At 48.3% G+C, this 17,534-nt stretch overlaps 1 protein-coding gene across 1 annotated transcript in view; it reads left to right on the top strand.

The window, feature by feature from the left end:
• Positions 1 to 4,862, top strand: part of GLP1R (glucagon like peptide 1 receptor) — a 33,134-nt gene extending 28,272 nt beyond the window's left edge. The window contains exons 12-13 of the mRNA XM_040645110.1: positions 418 to 459; positions 4,674 to 4,862. Of these exons, the coding sequence (XP_040501044.1) occupies positions 418 to 459; positions 4,674 to 4,841 (210 nt within the window). The 3' untranslated portion in view covers positions 4,842 to 4,862. The remainder of the gene's footprint in view (positions 1 to 417; positions 460 to 4,673) is intronic.
• Positions 4,863 to 17,534: the final 12,672 nt, after the last annotated feature.

Genomic DNA, 17,534 nt, shown 5'->3' on the forward strand with positions numbered 1-17,534 from the left:
CCTGGTCCCAGCCCCCAGGAGACCTGTGGGAGGGCCACACATGTAGGCTCATGCATGCACACATACGTACACACACACACACACACACACACATCCTAGTTCTGGACCGCTGAGTGTGCTGACCAACTGATGGAGCCATGGCGGGGAAGATGGCCCGTGATTGGAGGTAGTGTGCTTTCTCGGGTCAAATGTCCTCAAGGACAGGGCGGTGGAAGAGCTTCTGCAGTATCTAAGCAAGGGGTCTTCTCGTTTCTCCAGAAAGGAAAGGAGAAGGAACCCAGCACTCCGGCTCTGGGTCTGCCTGAGTGGCCCAGTGTGAGGAGGCGGATGTTGGGGCTGGAGCCCCAAGGAATTCGGGTCTCCCTGCAAGGCACCTCCCTCCCGCTTCCCCCCTGCTGACATGACTCTTGTTCGCAGGGGCTGATGGTTGCCATCTTGTACTGCTTTGTCAACAATGAGGTAAGACCTAAAATGGGACAGTGGGGACACTTATGGGCTGCTACTGTGCTTATGGGCTGTTCTGGAGTTGTCAGTGGGGATGCCCATCCATCTTTTCAGCTGAAACCGCCTACCCATCCCACAGGCACTAGAGCTGAGGGGGCACCTTGTCCACGCATTGTATTCCGTGCACGGCCCTCTCTCTCACACACACACACTATGTGTGTACATAGTCATACCCTAATGGATGTGAACTTGGGGAAGACCCAGCCTTGTGTGAAGGGGGTCCCGAGCAAACAGGTGGTGGTTAAAAGACGATTCAACAGCAGACGTGCCCAAGTCACGTGCCTGGGGCTTTAGTAATTACTATCTTATTTAATTGTCACTGCTTCCTCCCTCCCCCCCCCAAAAAAAATCCCTGCTAAAATTATGGTTTTGATATGCCCATTTTTCACACATGAGATCATTGGAGATCAGAGAGACTAGGAGACATGCCCCAGGTTTGGCCTGGAAATGGTGGCAGAGCTGGGATTGGAATGCATTCTAACAGAAAGAGACAAGTGCCCACTCCATGTGTGCACCCCACCGTGGCAGAGGGGTGCGTTCCTCCAGGGGCTTTCTGCTTGCTGGGGTGGAGGAAGGGCGCTGCTGCTGACCCCCACACCCTCTCCTGCAGACCCTCCTGGACCGTAGCCCTCCCCTCCCCGAGACCGTCAGCCCTGGCAGGAAGAACTACCCGCGCCTCGGGCGCCCAGGTGCCCAGCTCTGCGCTGGAGCAGATCAGGAGCAGCCCCACACCGTCACACTGGATGTCACGAAGGCCACAGCTCCACCTCCCCTTCCTTCCAGAGGGGAGACAAGTGACAGTGCTAGATGTGGCGCCAGGGCCATCTGGGGAAGTAGCCATGAGAGTGATTAACCTCAGCAGGGAGGAGAGGGTGCAAAATCTCCCATTCCAGAGTCGGGGGGCGGGGCAACTGAGGACTCTGTTAACTCTATTCAGGCCCCTGGTGAGGGTTTCTGTCAGTGAGGCTGGGATTTCTCAAAGAGCTAGCGCTCTTGGTGTGGCTTCTGCACTGAGTCTGGTAGCCTGGAGTTCAGAGATTTCGAGAGTGTACATTTTACTTGTGCTACGGCAGTGGGGGCATGGGGGTGGCAGTGGGTGGGGGCCTTGGTATTTCAGGGAGCCATGAGATGGCTCAAGAGCAATGGAATGCAGTGGGAAAGATGTAGGATGTGGCCTTTGGTGACGGGTCTCTGCTCCCATCCAGGCCCCGTTGCTTAATGAGTTGTGTGACTTTGGGCAAGTCACATGCCCACAGCTTGACACCTGTTTCTTCTTCTGCAAAGTGGAGTTAAAGGTGCTTAGAGCACGTGGATCTCTAAAAGGGAGGGAAACACTTCCTGAGTGCTTACTGTGTATAAGGTGCTCACGTGTTTTATTAAATGCCATCTGCGTAGCAGGTGCTAGCCTCCTTTTACAGATGAGAAAATTAAGGCTCGGCAAAATGAAATGAATAGCCCCAGGTCAACAGCTAGAAGGTGGTGGGGCTGGTGGGCTGGGAGGGGTCTCCACTAATGCCTCAGGGCTGCGGGGGCTGGGAAGGGGAGGCAGTGCCAGGCACAGAACGCCCATAGATGTGTTCTGGTCATTCCTATGGGCCAGTCTCTGAGGGCTGACCGGGCTCCGTGTGGGGTGGGCCGGGGAAGAAGAGGAGGCCGGTGTAGAGGACACTCACTGGGGCCTTGTCCTATAGGCCCTTGATCCAGGGGAGGCAGCGGGGTGTACCAGCCCTATTTCTTCCACCCCTCATCTGACCTTACAAAGAACTTCTTAAAAAACTGAAGAAAATATTGAGATCTGAGGAACCACCAGCTCTGGGGGGGCATTCCCCTCAGGAATGGTTCTCAGCCGGGGCGGTGATGTGCTACCTGGCCCTAAGCTCTGCTGCTTTATTTCCCCGAACGAGGACAGGGTGGCAGGTGCCCTGTGCGGGCTGGAGAGAGTGAGGGTCCCTTCTGCCCCTTCTCACCTTCTCGGTCCCTTGCAGTTCCCACTTCCCACTTCTCTCTCCTCTTCCCCAAAACCATGCCGGTAGCACGTGCTCCCCCGGACATGCACACGTGCGAGGCTTCCCACCACTTCTGTGAGAGTCTCCCAGACCCTGGCTGAGTCTCCTGGTGACTCTCTTCCTCAGAGCCCATCACCCATCACCTCCCCTCTTTATCCACGCCCCAAGGCTGGTCCAGCTTTGTCAGGAAGGAGCAGTGGGCCCACATCCCACTGGGCCCTTAGCAACTAATGACCCCTGAGTCACCAGATCCCCAGCTGGCCTCTCCCCTTGGGCTCTCCCAGGCTCATGCCGTGGGGTCTAAGAGACCTGCCCTGTTCAAGTGCACCGCCCAGTTCCCCAGAGACACCTCAGGGCCTGGCTCCTCCAGGCACAAGAACAGACATGTCACCTTCACTGGGCCACAAAAAACACACGTGGCTCCGGGGCTGAGATCTCTGTCCACAAAAGCTGTTCTCCAGACCCAGGGTTGCCATGGCAACGCCAGGTACTTGTGACCCGAAAAGAAAAGATGGCCTGGACATGGGTCCTGCATCAGCTACCGGGAGAGGGGGCCTAGGGGAGGGAAGGCCTGGGGGTGGTTCTGCTGTGGCTCATGTCCTCTTACCATGGCTCTGACCCAGGAGCCTGAGTGCCGCTCCCAGCTCTACCACTACCCAGTCGTGCGACGTGGGGCAGTCACTTTGCCTCTCCCCCCAAGTGTAAACAGAAGTGAATGAGCTTCATCCATTCCTCCCAAATCCCAGAGCCTGGGGCCTGGCCAGACAGGAGCTCAGAGGCAGGGAGTCAGGTCAACTTAGTGTGAGAGGAGGCGTACCGTCCTAAGTGCTGGGACGGGTGTCTGGGATTCATGGCGTCGCCTCCGCTGTTTCACTGTCATAACTCAGTAGCGGAGGGAGGCCAGTGTCAGAGGCTCGTTTTGTCACTCGCTCCTTCCCTCAGCTCATTTACAAAGCACGTGTGAAGGGCCGGCTGCGTGTGGGGCACTGTGAGGGGTCCGGGGGTCCCACATGAGGACGAGGTGGTCCCGGCCCTCGCAGCGCTCCCAGCTGAGTGGGGAGGAGACGCCCCAGAAACCAGCATGAGCTAAAGAGCCCTGGGAGCCAGGATGCCAGTGCTTAGGAGAGCAGCTCTGAGGTCAGCCTGGATGTAGGTTTGGATCCTGGCTGAGAGCGAGGGAAATACTGAAGCACTCCACACCTCGCTCTCTCCACCTTGCGACAGGCAAGAACAACAGGTAACAGGTGCTGCTTCACAGGGTTGCTGCGAACGTTAACTGAAAGAATCTCTGGGAAGTGCTGGGCACGTAGCAAGTGCCCAATAAATGGTGGCTTTTCATGACAGTTGCCATGACAGGGGCCATCGCAGAGGTTCAGGAAAAGTGCTGAGGGTGATGGAGGCTGAAAGGGCAGCATGTGTCAGTGCTCTGAGAAGTCCCAGTCCCATCCCTTTTCCTGCCGGTGGACAGGAAACCACTTCGGTCCCTGAGGTGGCTTCCCACAGATGTGCCTCAGTTTACCACCTTTCTCTCTGTCCTCCGCAGTTAAGGGCTATGAGACGAGATTGGCCTCCATGTTGCTGCACAAGCAGAGGCCCCGTCAGCCTCGGGTGTCCCCGTCCCCCCTGTTGGCACACTTGCCGCATGAGCTCAGCCCGGCAGCGAGCTGGCACGGAGCAGGGCGGCCTCACACCGGGTCTGCTCTGCCTCCCTCAAGCACCCACGTCTGGGGCCCCCCAGGCCACTGCCCAGGGCAGGCAGGCTCGGGCCACCTCCTCTCCACGCTGCTCTGAAGTCAGGCTCTCCCTCCTCCTCATCTTCTCCCTCCCGGCTCCGGTCTCCCACATTTCTCTTGCTCTCGTTCTTTTCCGTTAAATAAGAGCATGATGGATTGAGAAGGGGACTGAGCTGAGTCACGGAGTTTAGAGATGGAAGAGACCAATTAGATCATCAACCTCATCTCTCTCCTAAGGAGAGGCGGAAAATAGGAGACAACGATAAACAATTTTATTGGGATATTAATTTAGGCGCCCGAGGGCCTTGACTTGTGTCTCTTAATATAATGCCATGGATATTTTTCCCCCCTTCCCTACTAATGCAATAACGGGGCCATTGTGTGGACAGTTTGCATGATGGCTTTCGTTTGCCTCCTTTTCCCACGGAAGGTCCAGATGGAGTTTCGGAGGAGCTGGGAGCGCTGGCGGCTCAAGCACTTGCACATCCAAAGGGACAGCAGCATGAAGCCCCTCAAGTGCCCCACCAGCAGCCTGAGCAGCGGGGCCACGGTGGGCAGCAGCGTGTATGCAGCCACCTGCCAGGCCTCCTGCAGCTAAGACCCCAGCACCTGCCCTCCCTATGGTCTCGCTGCTGGCGGGCTGGCCATCCCAGGTGGGAGAGCCCATGCCGGGCCCGGGGGAGGGAGGGACACACACACGCACCCATCCTTGCTTTCCCTTCCCAAACCCATCAGACAGGCAAATGGGCAGTGCCTCCTGGGACCCGTGGCCACATTGCCTCCAAGGAGAAACAGCTTGCTAATTTGATCACGGTGGCAGGAGGAGAGAAAAACCGATTGCTGCTAAACCGAGGAGGATTTCTTCCCGTGAAGCCACCAGGCCCCTGGGGTACCCCAAGACAGAGCAGCAAATCAGCCCCAGACTCACACTCAAGGTCAACGGCTTATTAGCGGGATTGGGGTGTGCCAGAGGAGATGGTTCTGAAAGAGGCTCATATAACCTCAGCCAAACAGAGTGTAGAGAATGCGAATCAACTCTGCTTGCCTCTGTTTGGGTCACCGCCGCCCCCCACCTCCTCATGAAGGGACACTGTTCCCATGTCTGCATTGCTGGTTCATCTTGCCCCCCGCCCCATCTCACCACCCAGCTTCTCTGTGGGGACTTCGCTTGGGTTACGACCAGCAGCTATTTCTAGAAATGGCTGTGGATGGTGTTGAGCACGAATGCTGAGAAGGTGCCTGACGGTTTCCTTTGCTGGTGCCTACTTCTCCCGTGGGTATCTGACCTGCCTGGGTGTCTGCTGCCACTGTGCCCAGGGAACGAGGACAGGGCCTACTGCCCAGGAGCCCAGCTCTCAGGGCGAGCTCTGAATTCTATTCTAGAGATGCTCCAGAATCCTCTGGGGTTCAATGAGGGAACTTCAGGAATGCTTTCACTGGGGGTGTAGTGTACCTGCAACTGTTGGGAACCCAGAGGGCCAAGAGCTTTACTTCCACCTCTCTGGGGAAAGGTTTTTTATTTGTGACCAGATTATGTATCTTACATGGGAATTTAGGTGTGCCCTCTTAACTTTAAGAGACTTCTGGGGGAAACTACCAGTTGCTACTGTTACCATGGACCCTCTCCTTGGTTTCTTCTTCTTGAAAGTCCCCCACTTGGGAGCTTGTATATACTTGGTTCATTTTTCTTTATTGCTGTGAACAGTCTGCATGTGCAAATGTGTGATTCTGATTTCTCCCACCTGCTGGAAAAAAGAACAAAACCATTGTGATTGTGGTGGTGTTGGGGGGAGGAGGGTGGTAATGGATTTGACTCAGCCACAGTTTGAGATCATCAGTGTTTTCCCTGCCTCCAGTTTCACCCCATAAACAGTGAGCAGCAGACAGGCTACAAGGGGAAACCCAGATAGAAGGGAGACAGCCATCCCAGGGAGGCTGGTGATGGAGTTTGTGGGTGCAAAGGAAGTTTCCAGAGTAGGAGAGAGAGTCCAGGCCTTCTAGGAAGGCAGAGAAAGGAGCTTTGGGTGAATTCCTTTATGGGTCCATTTCTCCCTCCTTCTCCTTTTTAAGTGCTGGGAGACCCTCCCCAAAACCTTGCACCAGACACATTTTCCTGTGCCTCTCAGAGAGGCATGTGATGTACAGGGGAAATAATAATGGGACATAAAACACATCAAGCAGAAAATTTCTTATACTTCAGCTTCAGTGAAGTGTTGTGTCTATGTTAATGGGGAAGTTGAACCTCAGGCTAAAGAGGAATTGTGCAGACTGGCTCCTGGAGAAAATGTAGAGAGTTGGGGGAGAGGGGCACCCCTACTTCCCCAGAATAAGGAAGGATTTTCCAACAGGCTCCACTCCTTGGCTTTCTCTTTGGAGGGGGAGGGGGAGACGAGCACCCATGAGTTGATGTGGGGTACAGCGCCAGTGCCAGTGTTTCAGTTTTGGATAAACTGAAAGATTTCAAGAATCATTAATACACTGCACAGCAAAAAAATAAATAAAATAAAATAAAATAAAATTAAATTAAATTAAATTAAATTAAATTAAAATAAAAGAAAGAACCAGCTTGATATAAGCTGAGATAAATAAATTATTGGGGGCAGGAGGAATTGTGGGGAGAAAGTGTTTAGTTAAGCACCAGGGAGCTCAGATAGTGTGGTTTGAACTGTACGTAGAGTTCTTTTTTAATTTTTTTTTAAAGATTTTATTTATTTATTTGACAGAGATAGAGACAGCCAGCGAGAGAGGGAACACAAGCAGGGGGAGTGGGAGAGGACGAAGCAGGCTCATAGCGGAGGAGCCTGATGTGGGGCTCGATCCCACAACGCCGGGATCACGCCCTGAGCCGAAGGCAGACGCTTAACCGCTGAGCCACCCAGGCGCCCCTGAACTGTACGTAGAGTTCTTTCCCAGCTGGTACTGGTGATTCCTGGTCTCAGAAGGCTCGTCACACCCCCATGCCCCAAGGCTTGTGACACTGAGGGACTGTTTCCTTCACAGATACATATCAGATACTGAAGAAATATTTTCTTTGCTCCAAGACCCACACTATTAATATTCATTTGATTGGCAGTGTACTCCCGCCAAACTATTCTCAAGCTCTCTTACGCTAAATATAACTCTAAGAGATCTGGGAACGATCCCATGCCATGTATTCCCAAATTCCATTGGCTGTTTACATGCGTGACGCCGTAAGTGTGGAGCTTGCTGCACACACTCTTCTCTGCCTCTGTCCTGGGGGTACCGTTGCTGACCAGCAGGTGTGGACAGTGTGTGTGTGTGTGTTTGCAGCCAGCGGTGCCGGATGACTATTGTGACGCGAGCCCGAATTCAGCACTCTGGCCAGCTCCACTTGTTAGGGGCTTAAGTCACGTCCACGGGGTCTCGACCACATCAACCTTGACAACAGCTAAATCACAGAACAGAAACAAACCGCTTACATTGCAGAGCTGCCTTCAAGATGACTCTCCAGATTGCCTGCATGATTTTCAGTTGCCTCAAGGCAGTCCCCTCCGAAGCCCATGCCAGTGGTGTTTTTGAGACTCCGAGCACAGAAAGACCTGCCCTGATCTAGAGAAGAGAGGAGGGAGGCTTGCAGGGCTGACTTGCAGGAGGGTGGCTGGGCTGGCTTCCAAGTCCAGTGAGGCCTCTGGGAAGGATAGGTAAGAAATGGAAACAGCCGTTCCAGATCCCCTGAGTAAAAGTCGGCCATGTTTATCCGGAGTTTCTGTAAAAAAGGAAATGCAGCAGCAAACGGTAGACAGGTCAGCTAGTGAAGGCGCCATCTCCTCAGGGACTTCTACTGCCGAGAGGAGGGGAAGGCTGCGCTTTCCTAGCCCTACTGTAGTACTTCATTCATCCTTGTCTTAAAATTAAAAAATCGAGGAGCAGCAGAGCACACATATAGACGGGCACAGCAAGTGAGCATTTTGAATAGTGAGTCCAGCTCTCTTTTAACAAGTTGGCAGAATGGTTTTCTGATGGATCTGTGCTTAATTTGACAAGTTGCTTTGCTAGCCACACAGACTGAGCTAAAAGAACTGGAAGGATGTCCTGGGCCTTCCCCTTTGGCTCGCTAGTCTTCCTGAAGTTGGAGAAGGCTAGTAAACTGGGCAGCGTCAGCCTAGCAGAGGTTGCACAGCCCCCCAAGGGCGAATGGAGTCAGCTCACATCTACACCCCGAAAAGCTCAGTTGCCTCATCAGTGTGGGCCATCTTTCAGCAGCTCCTGTCTCCATCCACAAGGAAAGAACACTCTGGGTGTGTGTGTGTGCGTGTGTGTGTGTGTGTCCTGTGCACAGCAGCATAAAGATAGGAGATGATGAGTCTGGAATCATCCCACCCACTGTGAAGGTCATGGGACCACACAGTCCAGGGCGAAGATGGGCGGGAGCCTGAGCTGTAGATGCTTCCTCTCCATGCACAGACAGGGTTCGCATTATTGCTAATGTCCGCGACGTGCTCGGGGAAGATAAAATATATTCCAGAGGTTTATTTTCCCTCCACTGAATTGATTCTAATCTACGGTGCTGACCCTGCTTTTGGCTCCTACGAGGAGCCAAACTCTATAAAAACTCACAAATAAAATATGTCGGCGTCCTCTGCTAAGACAGCTATGTGAATGACATGCCAAGTATTTCAATAGAAACCAAATTAGTATCGACTCAAACCTTTTTTCCTTTCTGTTGCTGGAGTGAGGTTTTTTTGGGAAAGAAAATGTGAGGAACTTCTGCAAACATGTCGCCATGCCTCGACAGTGTTACCTGCTGACTTAAACCAGCTTCCTGGCCAGGCCTGGAGGGCCAGAGCAGGAAGTGGTGTTAAGCAGTATAATTCAAACACTTAATGCCACAGTGTGTCTACAGTAGCTGTAATTACTTCTGCTCTGTCAGTGGATACAGATTGGCAGGAAGCAGATAAGTATAATTGTTTCCCCATTAACGACCCAAATCTCTTGGACTTCGCCTGCATCTGAATCTATCAAAGGGAGAGTTTTTGCTTCTCCCCTTTGGCCATTTTAGCCAGTTTCTCAGGACCTGAGCCAGCGGTGCATTTTCTCTCTGATGCACCCTAGCTCTTCCCCACCCCCACACCTCCCCACCACCTCCCCATCCCCAGCCTGAGCTTCCCCACACTCCTCCCCCATCCAGCCATGTTATGAATGCTTTTCTCTCAGCTGTGACCAATTTGGGGGTGCAGCTGAGAGTGAGGCAGTGCCAGGGCTGAAAAATGAGGCCCGCACTCCATACTGTGGTGTAGTGCTCCTGCATGGCAGCCAACGGCTTGGACCTTACCTTACATGGGGGTTCTGCAACCTTTCTGATGGAGCCTGTCAAAACTATCTGTAATTAGTCAACCCGGACGATCTAGCATGACTAACTGCCACGGTGTCAAAGCAATCCGGGAGAAGGAAATCATATTAAATGAGAATGTTGGGATGTGGTGAGCAAAAAGTCTCAAGCAAAATTTGGAACATATAACAAGTTAGGGTCTTGGCTTCTTTGCAGGGGAGACAGGGGGGTGGTCAGGAAGAAGCAAGATTCCCCCAGACGGCACCGGACCTTGCCAAACAGTTCACACTTTACTTTCAAACCTGCAGTTCTAAGCTGTTCCCACTAAAAGTAATCACATGCTCAGAGCAGATCAACCCCAACACCCCATGGGTCTTGGAGGGGGTTCAACGCAGAGCTTTAAATGCGCCAAGAGAGGTGAGCCAGCCTCTCAGGAGCTGGATTTCTGTCTTCAGTGCTCTTGGGGGATGTTTACTCTTCATGAATGTTTAAACAAGATAATTTTCATGCGATTTCTTAATGTGTAAATTCATGTAAAATACGACTTGCGTCTATAGGTAGCAGACGTGTATAATTCCTTGCACAGACATGAAATGGATTCAGGCTTTTCCCTAACTTGCCTTGTAAACGTCAAATAAAGGCCTGTCATTACTGTGTCTCTCTTGCTCTTCCTTTGGGAGAGGAGGTTTTCTGCAATGTCAACCCAGGTGACTCATGGTGCAGTGGGAAAACACAAAAGATGCCGTTTCCAGCCCAAGGGGGGAAAAAAGCCCTTGCTCATTACTCGCATCGTGATTTTCATCTTCAAAGCACTTACCAAGTACTAATTTATCCATCGCAGCCTTTATACATGGACTGCACTGCCATTTAATTAGAGAATTTGGGTGGTCGAGTGGCTTAAACAATGACTGCCGGCCAAATGGACGTGTATTCTAATTCCACTCATTCATTTGATATCCCCTGTCTAAATGAACTCAGTCCATTAAATCCATTTTTTCAAAAATGTCATAAAAGCACAAGCCTTGTTTGCAGAGCAGCTACAGAATTTGAATGGAGCTGCTGTTTAGAGATTCATCTTCAGAAAAAGGAACTTTCCTCCAATTTAAATAATCTCTCGCTCTCCAGGTTTGCAATTCACTCTGCTAGAAGAGCAGAGGAAGTGCAGATGCTCCCACTTCCTCCACCATTGCAGCTACCCCTGTTTGAAGATCCCTGTACTTATCTGAAGGTTTCCCTAAATGACCTCTTTTTTAGACAAGCGTTGGGGTTTGTCTCTTTCAAACCCAATAATTCTTATTCCTGAGAGCAAACGACAAATACAGCCAGCTCCTGGTGTCTGCCTCTTGGCTGGTCTGCACCAATCTTGTTTTTGACTTCCTTCACTCTCCTGTGTTATTCTCACCTCTCTGTGTCTTTACTCCACTGCTCAGCAGCAGAAACAAGATGGAGCTCAGAGCTTTCTCTCTGTGCCCCATCCCCAGGGAAACATCTGCCCAAACCAATAATGACCAGCACATGTGTACGATGTGGAAGCCGGCCAGATGCAACCTCAGGAAAAGAGGGTGCGCTCTGGCCTCACAGGTCTTAACCTCAGCCTGAACAGGGGGTAAAGGCAGCTTCATTTCTGCTGGAATTCTTAGCCTCCAGACTCACTCATGTTCACATGCCACATAGAGCCACATTCCAGTGGCTGATACCCCACAGATGGGGATAACTGAGGTCCACAGAGCACTGGTGAAGGATCTCACTCCTATGCTTTGTGTAGCAGCAATCCCGAGGGTTGGGGATACCCCCCCCCCCACCAAATCTCTCACCATCCCCTCAAAAGCCTATGCCTTAAACACGAGCAGTTCAGTGTCTTACAATCCCTCCCTCTCTCGTCCTCCTCTCAATCTCTCTCTCTCTCTCTCTCTCTCTCTCTCTCTCACACACACACACACACACACACACACACACACACAGCAGAATACTGAGAACGATGGGGTCTCCCTTACCTGAAATAGTGGGGAGAAAACCCCAGCAGTGCAAACGGGAATAGAAAACAATGTAGGCAGAACATTGGAGAAGATGGAAAAACAGACAAGGAAGAAGTAGAAATTGAGTGTTCCCAAAGGTGGGAGAAGAGTAGGTGGGAAAGATGATGGCGCTAGAACCTAAGAAAAGTAAATAAAGAAAAACAACAGACTGTGTAAATGTGGGAAAGAGCTGTAGTAAGACTCAAGGAAATTGCAGAGGTGGGAAAAAAGAGAAAGGGAATTGCCTGTGGCGAGCCGTAGGGAGTCCAGTAAGGAGCCCCATCTCTAGCCAGTGTTATTAACTCCTTCTTCTATAAATCCGAGCTCTTTCCCTGAAGAGATCTCTAATCCTGAACTGTGATAGATTCTTCTTTTTGGTCCTAAGGCTCGTTCTAACTAACATCATGATTTTAGAAAGAGAAAAAGATCACAGCCTAGAGTAAATCCAACGAAGTTTTTTTTTCCTCCCACTGATACAGGGCACCAGTGTTAGAATGCATGACTGTGGCTCCCCCTCATGTAGGACCAACAGACCTCAGGATTTATCTGTGTGGCAACCCCTCAGAATAAAATCAGTAGCTGAGAATTACAAACACCGAGCAGTCCCATGCCACAAGATGGACCGCTCTGAGGCTGAAGCAGGCAGGTAACACCTGGAGGGGATTTACAAGCAGCTTTTTTTTTTTTAACTTTCCGCATCTCTAGGGTGAAAGAGCAAGGACTTGAAATAATAAATAATGTTTACGGAAGACTTTTCAGTTCCAATGACCTAAGGTGGGATTAGAAACACAGCTCAGGACTCGGGCGCTTCAACGACACACATTTAATAGCGACAACAAAACGGCCACAGTCGCTGTACTTATTAGGTCCAATCTTCAACACTCTATAACCATTTATGTACATTTCTGGTTTATAGAAACAAGTGTTGTGCCATCATATAGTTTGCCCTCCAGAAAGCTTCAGAACTTTAAAAATGCCTAGGAAATGACATTTACAGTTTTACTGAACTCCAGCCCCTATCCACCAATTAGATGCCACTTTACAATGAAACCACCCTCAAGCCCTTTCATTTTTTGAGTCCTGGTATGGGAAGTGGAGACTGGAGAACCAACATGCAGGAGACCCACTCTAGAGTAAAGACATCTCACTCCGATGAAGCTAAGCCAATGTCCTTCCAACAGCATCCTTTGGAAAGGTACAGTAAAAAATCAGATGAAAAGACATATGCACTGGGGCACCTGGCTGGCTCAGCTGGTAGAGCATACATCTCTTGACCTCAAGGTTGTGAGTTCAAGCCCCACGTTGGGTGGGGAGCCTACTTGAAAAAATAACATTAAAATAATAAAAAAAGAAAATACATGTACACTCACATTATATAAAAGAATCAGGCTACCATACAAATTATACTGTGTTGGAATATTCGTAGCAATCGAGAGAAACTTCTAGAACACCACACTTTACATAAGGTATTTACAAAAACATCTTCTCCCAGAAAATGGTAAAGATCACGAAGCCTGCCAACCAAGGCATGATGGTGCCCCAAGTCCAGAAAAGATGCTGCATCCATGGAGCCTTGGCATCAGCTGCAACCACATTCTCTCACATTCTCCTGGCCTGGAACTCCACCTGCTTCTCGGATGCAGCTCTTCTTTGCCTCTCAGTTTCCTTCACCGACTTAGTCTTGGCGTTCACTCCTCACATAAGAAATGCAACTGCTCTTGAGATATTCTGCATCCGTGGTGCAGAGCCCCTGAGGGTACGCCAAGCCACCTGAAACCCAGCAACACCCCCAAATGGGAGTCATCTTCATAACAGCATGTGGGGCTCAGGCACCCTCTGTACCAGCTCATGAACAGATCTTCTTCACCTACACTCGGAAAGGAGCACTGATGTAGATTTCTAAAGGCTGCAGCAATGAGATCGTGCAAACCCCGTGTAGACGTTTTGGAATCCGACCTCCCTCTCCTCCTTGGGGCTGGATCCTCCAAAGCTGTCATGTCCTAACATCAACTTCCCATTGAGTCGTCTCTCCTAAGCAAATGCTCTCCCAATTGCCCTACTCACCCTGCATTCACCAGCCTTTAGTAGGCATGAGGCTTCCTCTGTTTCTGGGAAATGTACAATGTTAAGAAATTTTCCTCTTCCCATAAAGAGTTCTTTGAAAATCACAGATAGGGGCAGAACCTGGCATCACCCACAAGAAGTGCCAGATTTCTTAAAGACCTTACTTTTCATTGATGAGAATCTAGAACAAAGCAATTCTTTCATATCACTCTGTGCCATTTCACCGCACGAGATATGTAGCCCTGCCGAAGCCAGTCTAAATCTCGGGGGAAAGTCATTAGAAGGAACGTGATTAAAGCAAACTCTGCATAACAAATCCATTTGTGTCCATAGAGATGGTCCACTGTAAACGAACTGCGTAATGTATAAAAAATACTCTGCCTATAAACACATATGCTTTTCTCTAGGAATCATCAAAATATCATCAATATCATGAGCAAAGTGGCGAGGTGAAGTATTTCCCATAGGAGAGAGGTAAAAAGGGACATGGACACACAGGGGAGGTGTGCTGTCTTTCCTGGGGGATCAGGGAAGGCCTTTCGGGTGATGTGACATCAGAGAGGCCTGACTGGAGTAAGGGAACAAATCCCAGGCTCATCTAGGGGAAGTGAGCTCTAAGCAAAGCGAGCAACTCGCACAAAGACGCGAAAGCAGAAGCTGCTTTTGTGTGTTGGAGGAGGGGTCAGCAGACTGTGGCTCACTGCTTGGTTTTATTAACAAAGTTTTATTGGCATTCTCATTTGTTCACATCTTATCTCCCATGGCTGCTTTTGCTCTACAACAGCAAAGTCAAGTCACTGTGGCCGACATGGTACGCTCAACAAGACTATTTACTGCCCGGCCCTTTACAGAGACAAGGCCAAACCCCTGTGTCTGATGAACATGAAGGAAGTGAATATAACTGGGAGAGGCGAGCAGGGGCCAGATCACTTCAGTCCTGGTAGGATAAAACCAATAAACCGCCAACCAACCGCCACACGAAAGATGCGTCTCCCAGGGTTAGGAGTGCAGATGTCATTTGTAAGGCTTCTTTTCGCCAGCTCGCTCCAGTGTGCCTGTCTGAACTCTGCCTTGTTGCTGGTCCGCAGGTTTTCAGCCGTTTTTCCTCTGTGGCGGCGATGTGCACATCTGAGAGGCTCCCATGAACACACCCCTGGTAGGCCCAGGTGAGCGAGCAGGTGTATAACACAGGGTCACCTTGCAAGTGCATTAATAAAATGGCAACATTCACAAATAATAGTAATTTCCTAATATTTTAAATGTGTCATAAGGCACAACGAGAACCACTGTTACAGACTACGTTTTCTAGCATTTTTTTTCATTCAAGCAAAATTCCAGGCACAAAACATATTCAAAGACCTTGCTACTCAAAGTATAGTCTGAAGACCCGTAGCATCGGCATCTCCTTGGAGCTTACCTGAAATGCAGAATCTTAGGCCTTGGCCCAGACTTAAAGAATCAGAATCTTTATTTTAACAAGATCCCCAGGAGATCTGAATGGTCACTAGGGTTTGAGGCCACTATCCTGACTGGTCTCTAACTACTCTTTTCTAAGAGTTTGAAATACGGTTTTATATTTCAAAGAGGTTAGCCTATTTATACTATTCGTACTAGTGAACACTGGCTACAACTTAATGGTTAATAAGAAAGGATTGGCTAAATAAATAATGATACATTTATCTATACAGAAATATTAGCGGCTGGCAAAATCAATATTGTAGAAGGCCGTGAGAATTTATTCATAGCTTATCATTAAGTGAAAAAATACCAATTATAGGCAGACTAAGACTAAAACAAATGTATAAATGATAATTAAAGAACAGAATGTGGCTCTTATTAATCTAAACAACATAGTAATGATATAACTAATAAAATGAGGAAAGAAAAATGGATAGGAGGTGTAAAGCAGTGTAGTTCAGTTGATTTCCTCATCTTTCATAGCCATAGGTAACAATATGTAATTTGAGGCTAATAAATCAAGTAATAAGTTATAATTATATTTAAAAATGTAAAGTCAATTAACCAATCAGTCAAAAGGATTGAGTATTGAGGAATGCAGAGAAGTAGGGAGAAGGTGGAAATACTAACTTCTTACATTTGTTTTTGTACATATTAACAAATTCTGCCTAAAACTCCAAAGGATTAAGTAATGAAAGCTAAAAAAACCTTTGGAACAGAAATCTAAGGTTTCCAAATTATCAAAAGAAATGTGCACACACAGGAGAAAAAAATCAAAACAAAACAAGAGAGACCAAGTGTTAAAATTACCAACATAAACAAAAGCACAGCATGTGATGAGATAAACAAGACTCCATAAATATAAATGAGCTAAACACACCTATTAAAAGAAAAACACTCTCCTAATGTATTACAGAGTCCTCTACATACAAGCAACACAGCTGACAAAAATGACTCAAGCTGAGAACTACAGTGAGCGCAGAGGTGCGCTTGGCCAGTGAAAACAAGACGCAGGCAGGGGTCCCGATCTCGACATCAGATAAGGAGGAATTCCGGGCAAAATGCAATAAAGAACACAAATATGGCTTTTTATAATGATGAAAGGGAACAATCTGTAATGAAAAATAGGCTTTTATATATTCCAAAACCTGAAACATACTAAAAAATAGTAAAATCCCATGAAAATTCTTGATCAAAAATAGTAACAGAGTCTAACAGCACATGACAAGAACAGTATATTAAAATCAAGGGTCATTTATTCCAGGAATAAAAGGATGGTTTAATATGAGTAAATATACAAATTGATTACTTTAATTGATCAAAGCGAAAAATCACATAATCGATCTCCACTACACTGAAAGAGATTTTGTGAAATGCAACATCCATTCTTAATTTAAGGAGGAAGAAACCTTTTAATAACATAAACACAGATGATAATTATCCATCCACTTACCACAGAGCCAGCAGCATGCTTAATGGGAAAATACTGAAGCAAGCTCATCAAGGTCAAGAACAAGACAAAGACATCAGTGACTATCGTTCTGATTTAACATTTTTCTGCATGTTCCAGCCAATGTTATTAGATAAAAAGAAAAAACAAGAGGCAGAAAAGCTAGAAAAAGAGGATTACATTTTACATTACTGCAAAAGAAAATAATTATCTATGTGGAAAATCCAGGAAAATCGAGTGAAACACCATTATAGTTAGTAAGAAAATGCAATAAAGGACAAGAGCTATAACAAAATTAATATACCCAATCAATAGCTTTCATATATCTGTATCTATATATTCCCAAGCACCCTGATTGTCACCTTTTTCCTGGGTGGTTTCTTGTGACTGAAAGGCGATCTCTTTGCCCCTGCCTGTTTTTCTGGGAAGTACCTGATGCTCCTTTGAACTCAGTACAGCGCCACCTGCAGGAGGCTGGCCCTTGCCGACCCTGACGCTCGGGCCGCATTTACACACCACACTGTCACAGCGCTTACCGCACTATCCTGTAACTATCTGATTATTGGCCGCCTCTCCCATTTGACTGTGAGCTCCTTGAGAAAAGGGGCCTTGTCTGCTTTCTCTCTGTGTGCTCAGAGCCCAGCACCAGGCCTGGCAAAGATTAGATGCTCTATCAACCTCCACATTTGATACTACATTAGGCTTCTGATTCTATTCATAAGAAATGACCCAAACCTGAACACAGGACAGACTGACAGATCCATGGATAAAGATGGGCAGATAGACAGATAGGGAGAGATATGATATATTCATAGAAGTTAAAAAAGCAGGTGCTGGTTAGATTATTATGTCTCATTTGGTCCCATTTATGGATTATAATTCTTTCACTGATGAAAGAATGAATTTAGTAAAAAAAATTTACTCAGTAAAATGCTGTTAAATTGATGAATGCACAAATGTATGTGTTTCGGAAATAAATGGTCACAGATTTTATTTGGTTCCTTTTCTAAAATG

Source organism: Ursus maritimus, unplaced genomic scaffold, assembly GCF_017311325.1.
Source record: "Ursus maritimus isolate PB19 unplaced genomic scaffold, ASM1731132v1 scaffold_30, whole genome shotgun sequence".
NCBI classification, from domain to species: Eukaryota; Metazoa; Chordata; class Mammalia; order Carnivora; family Ursidae; genus Ursus; species Ursus maritimus.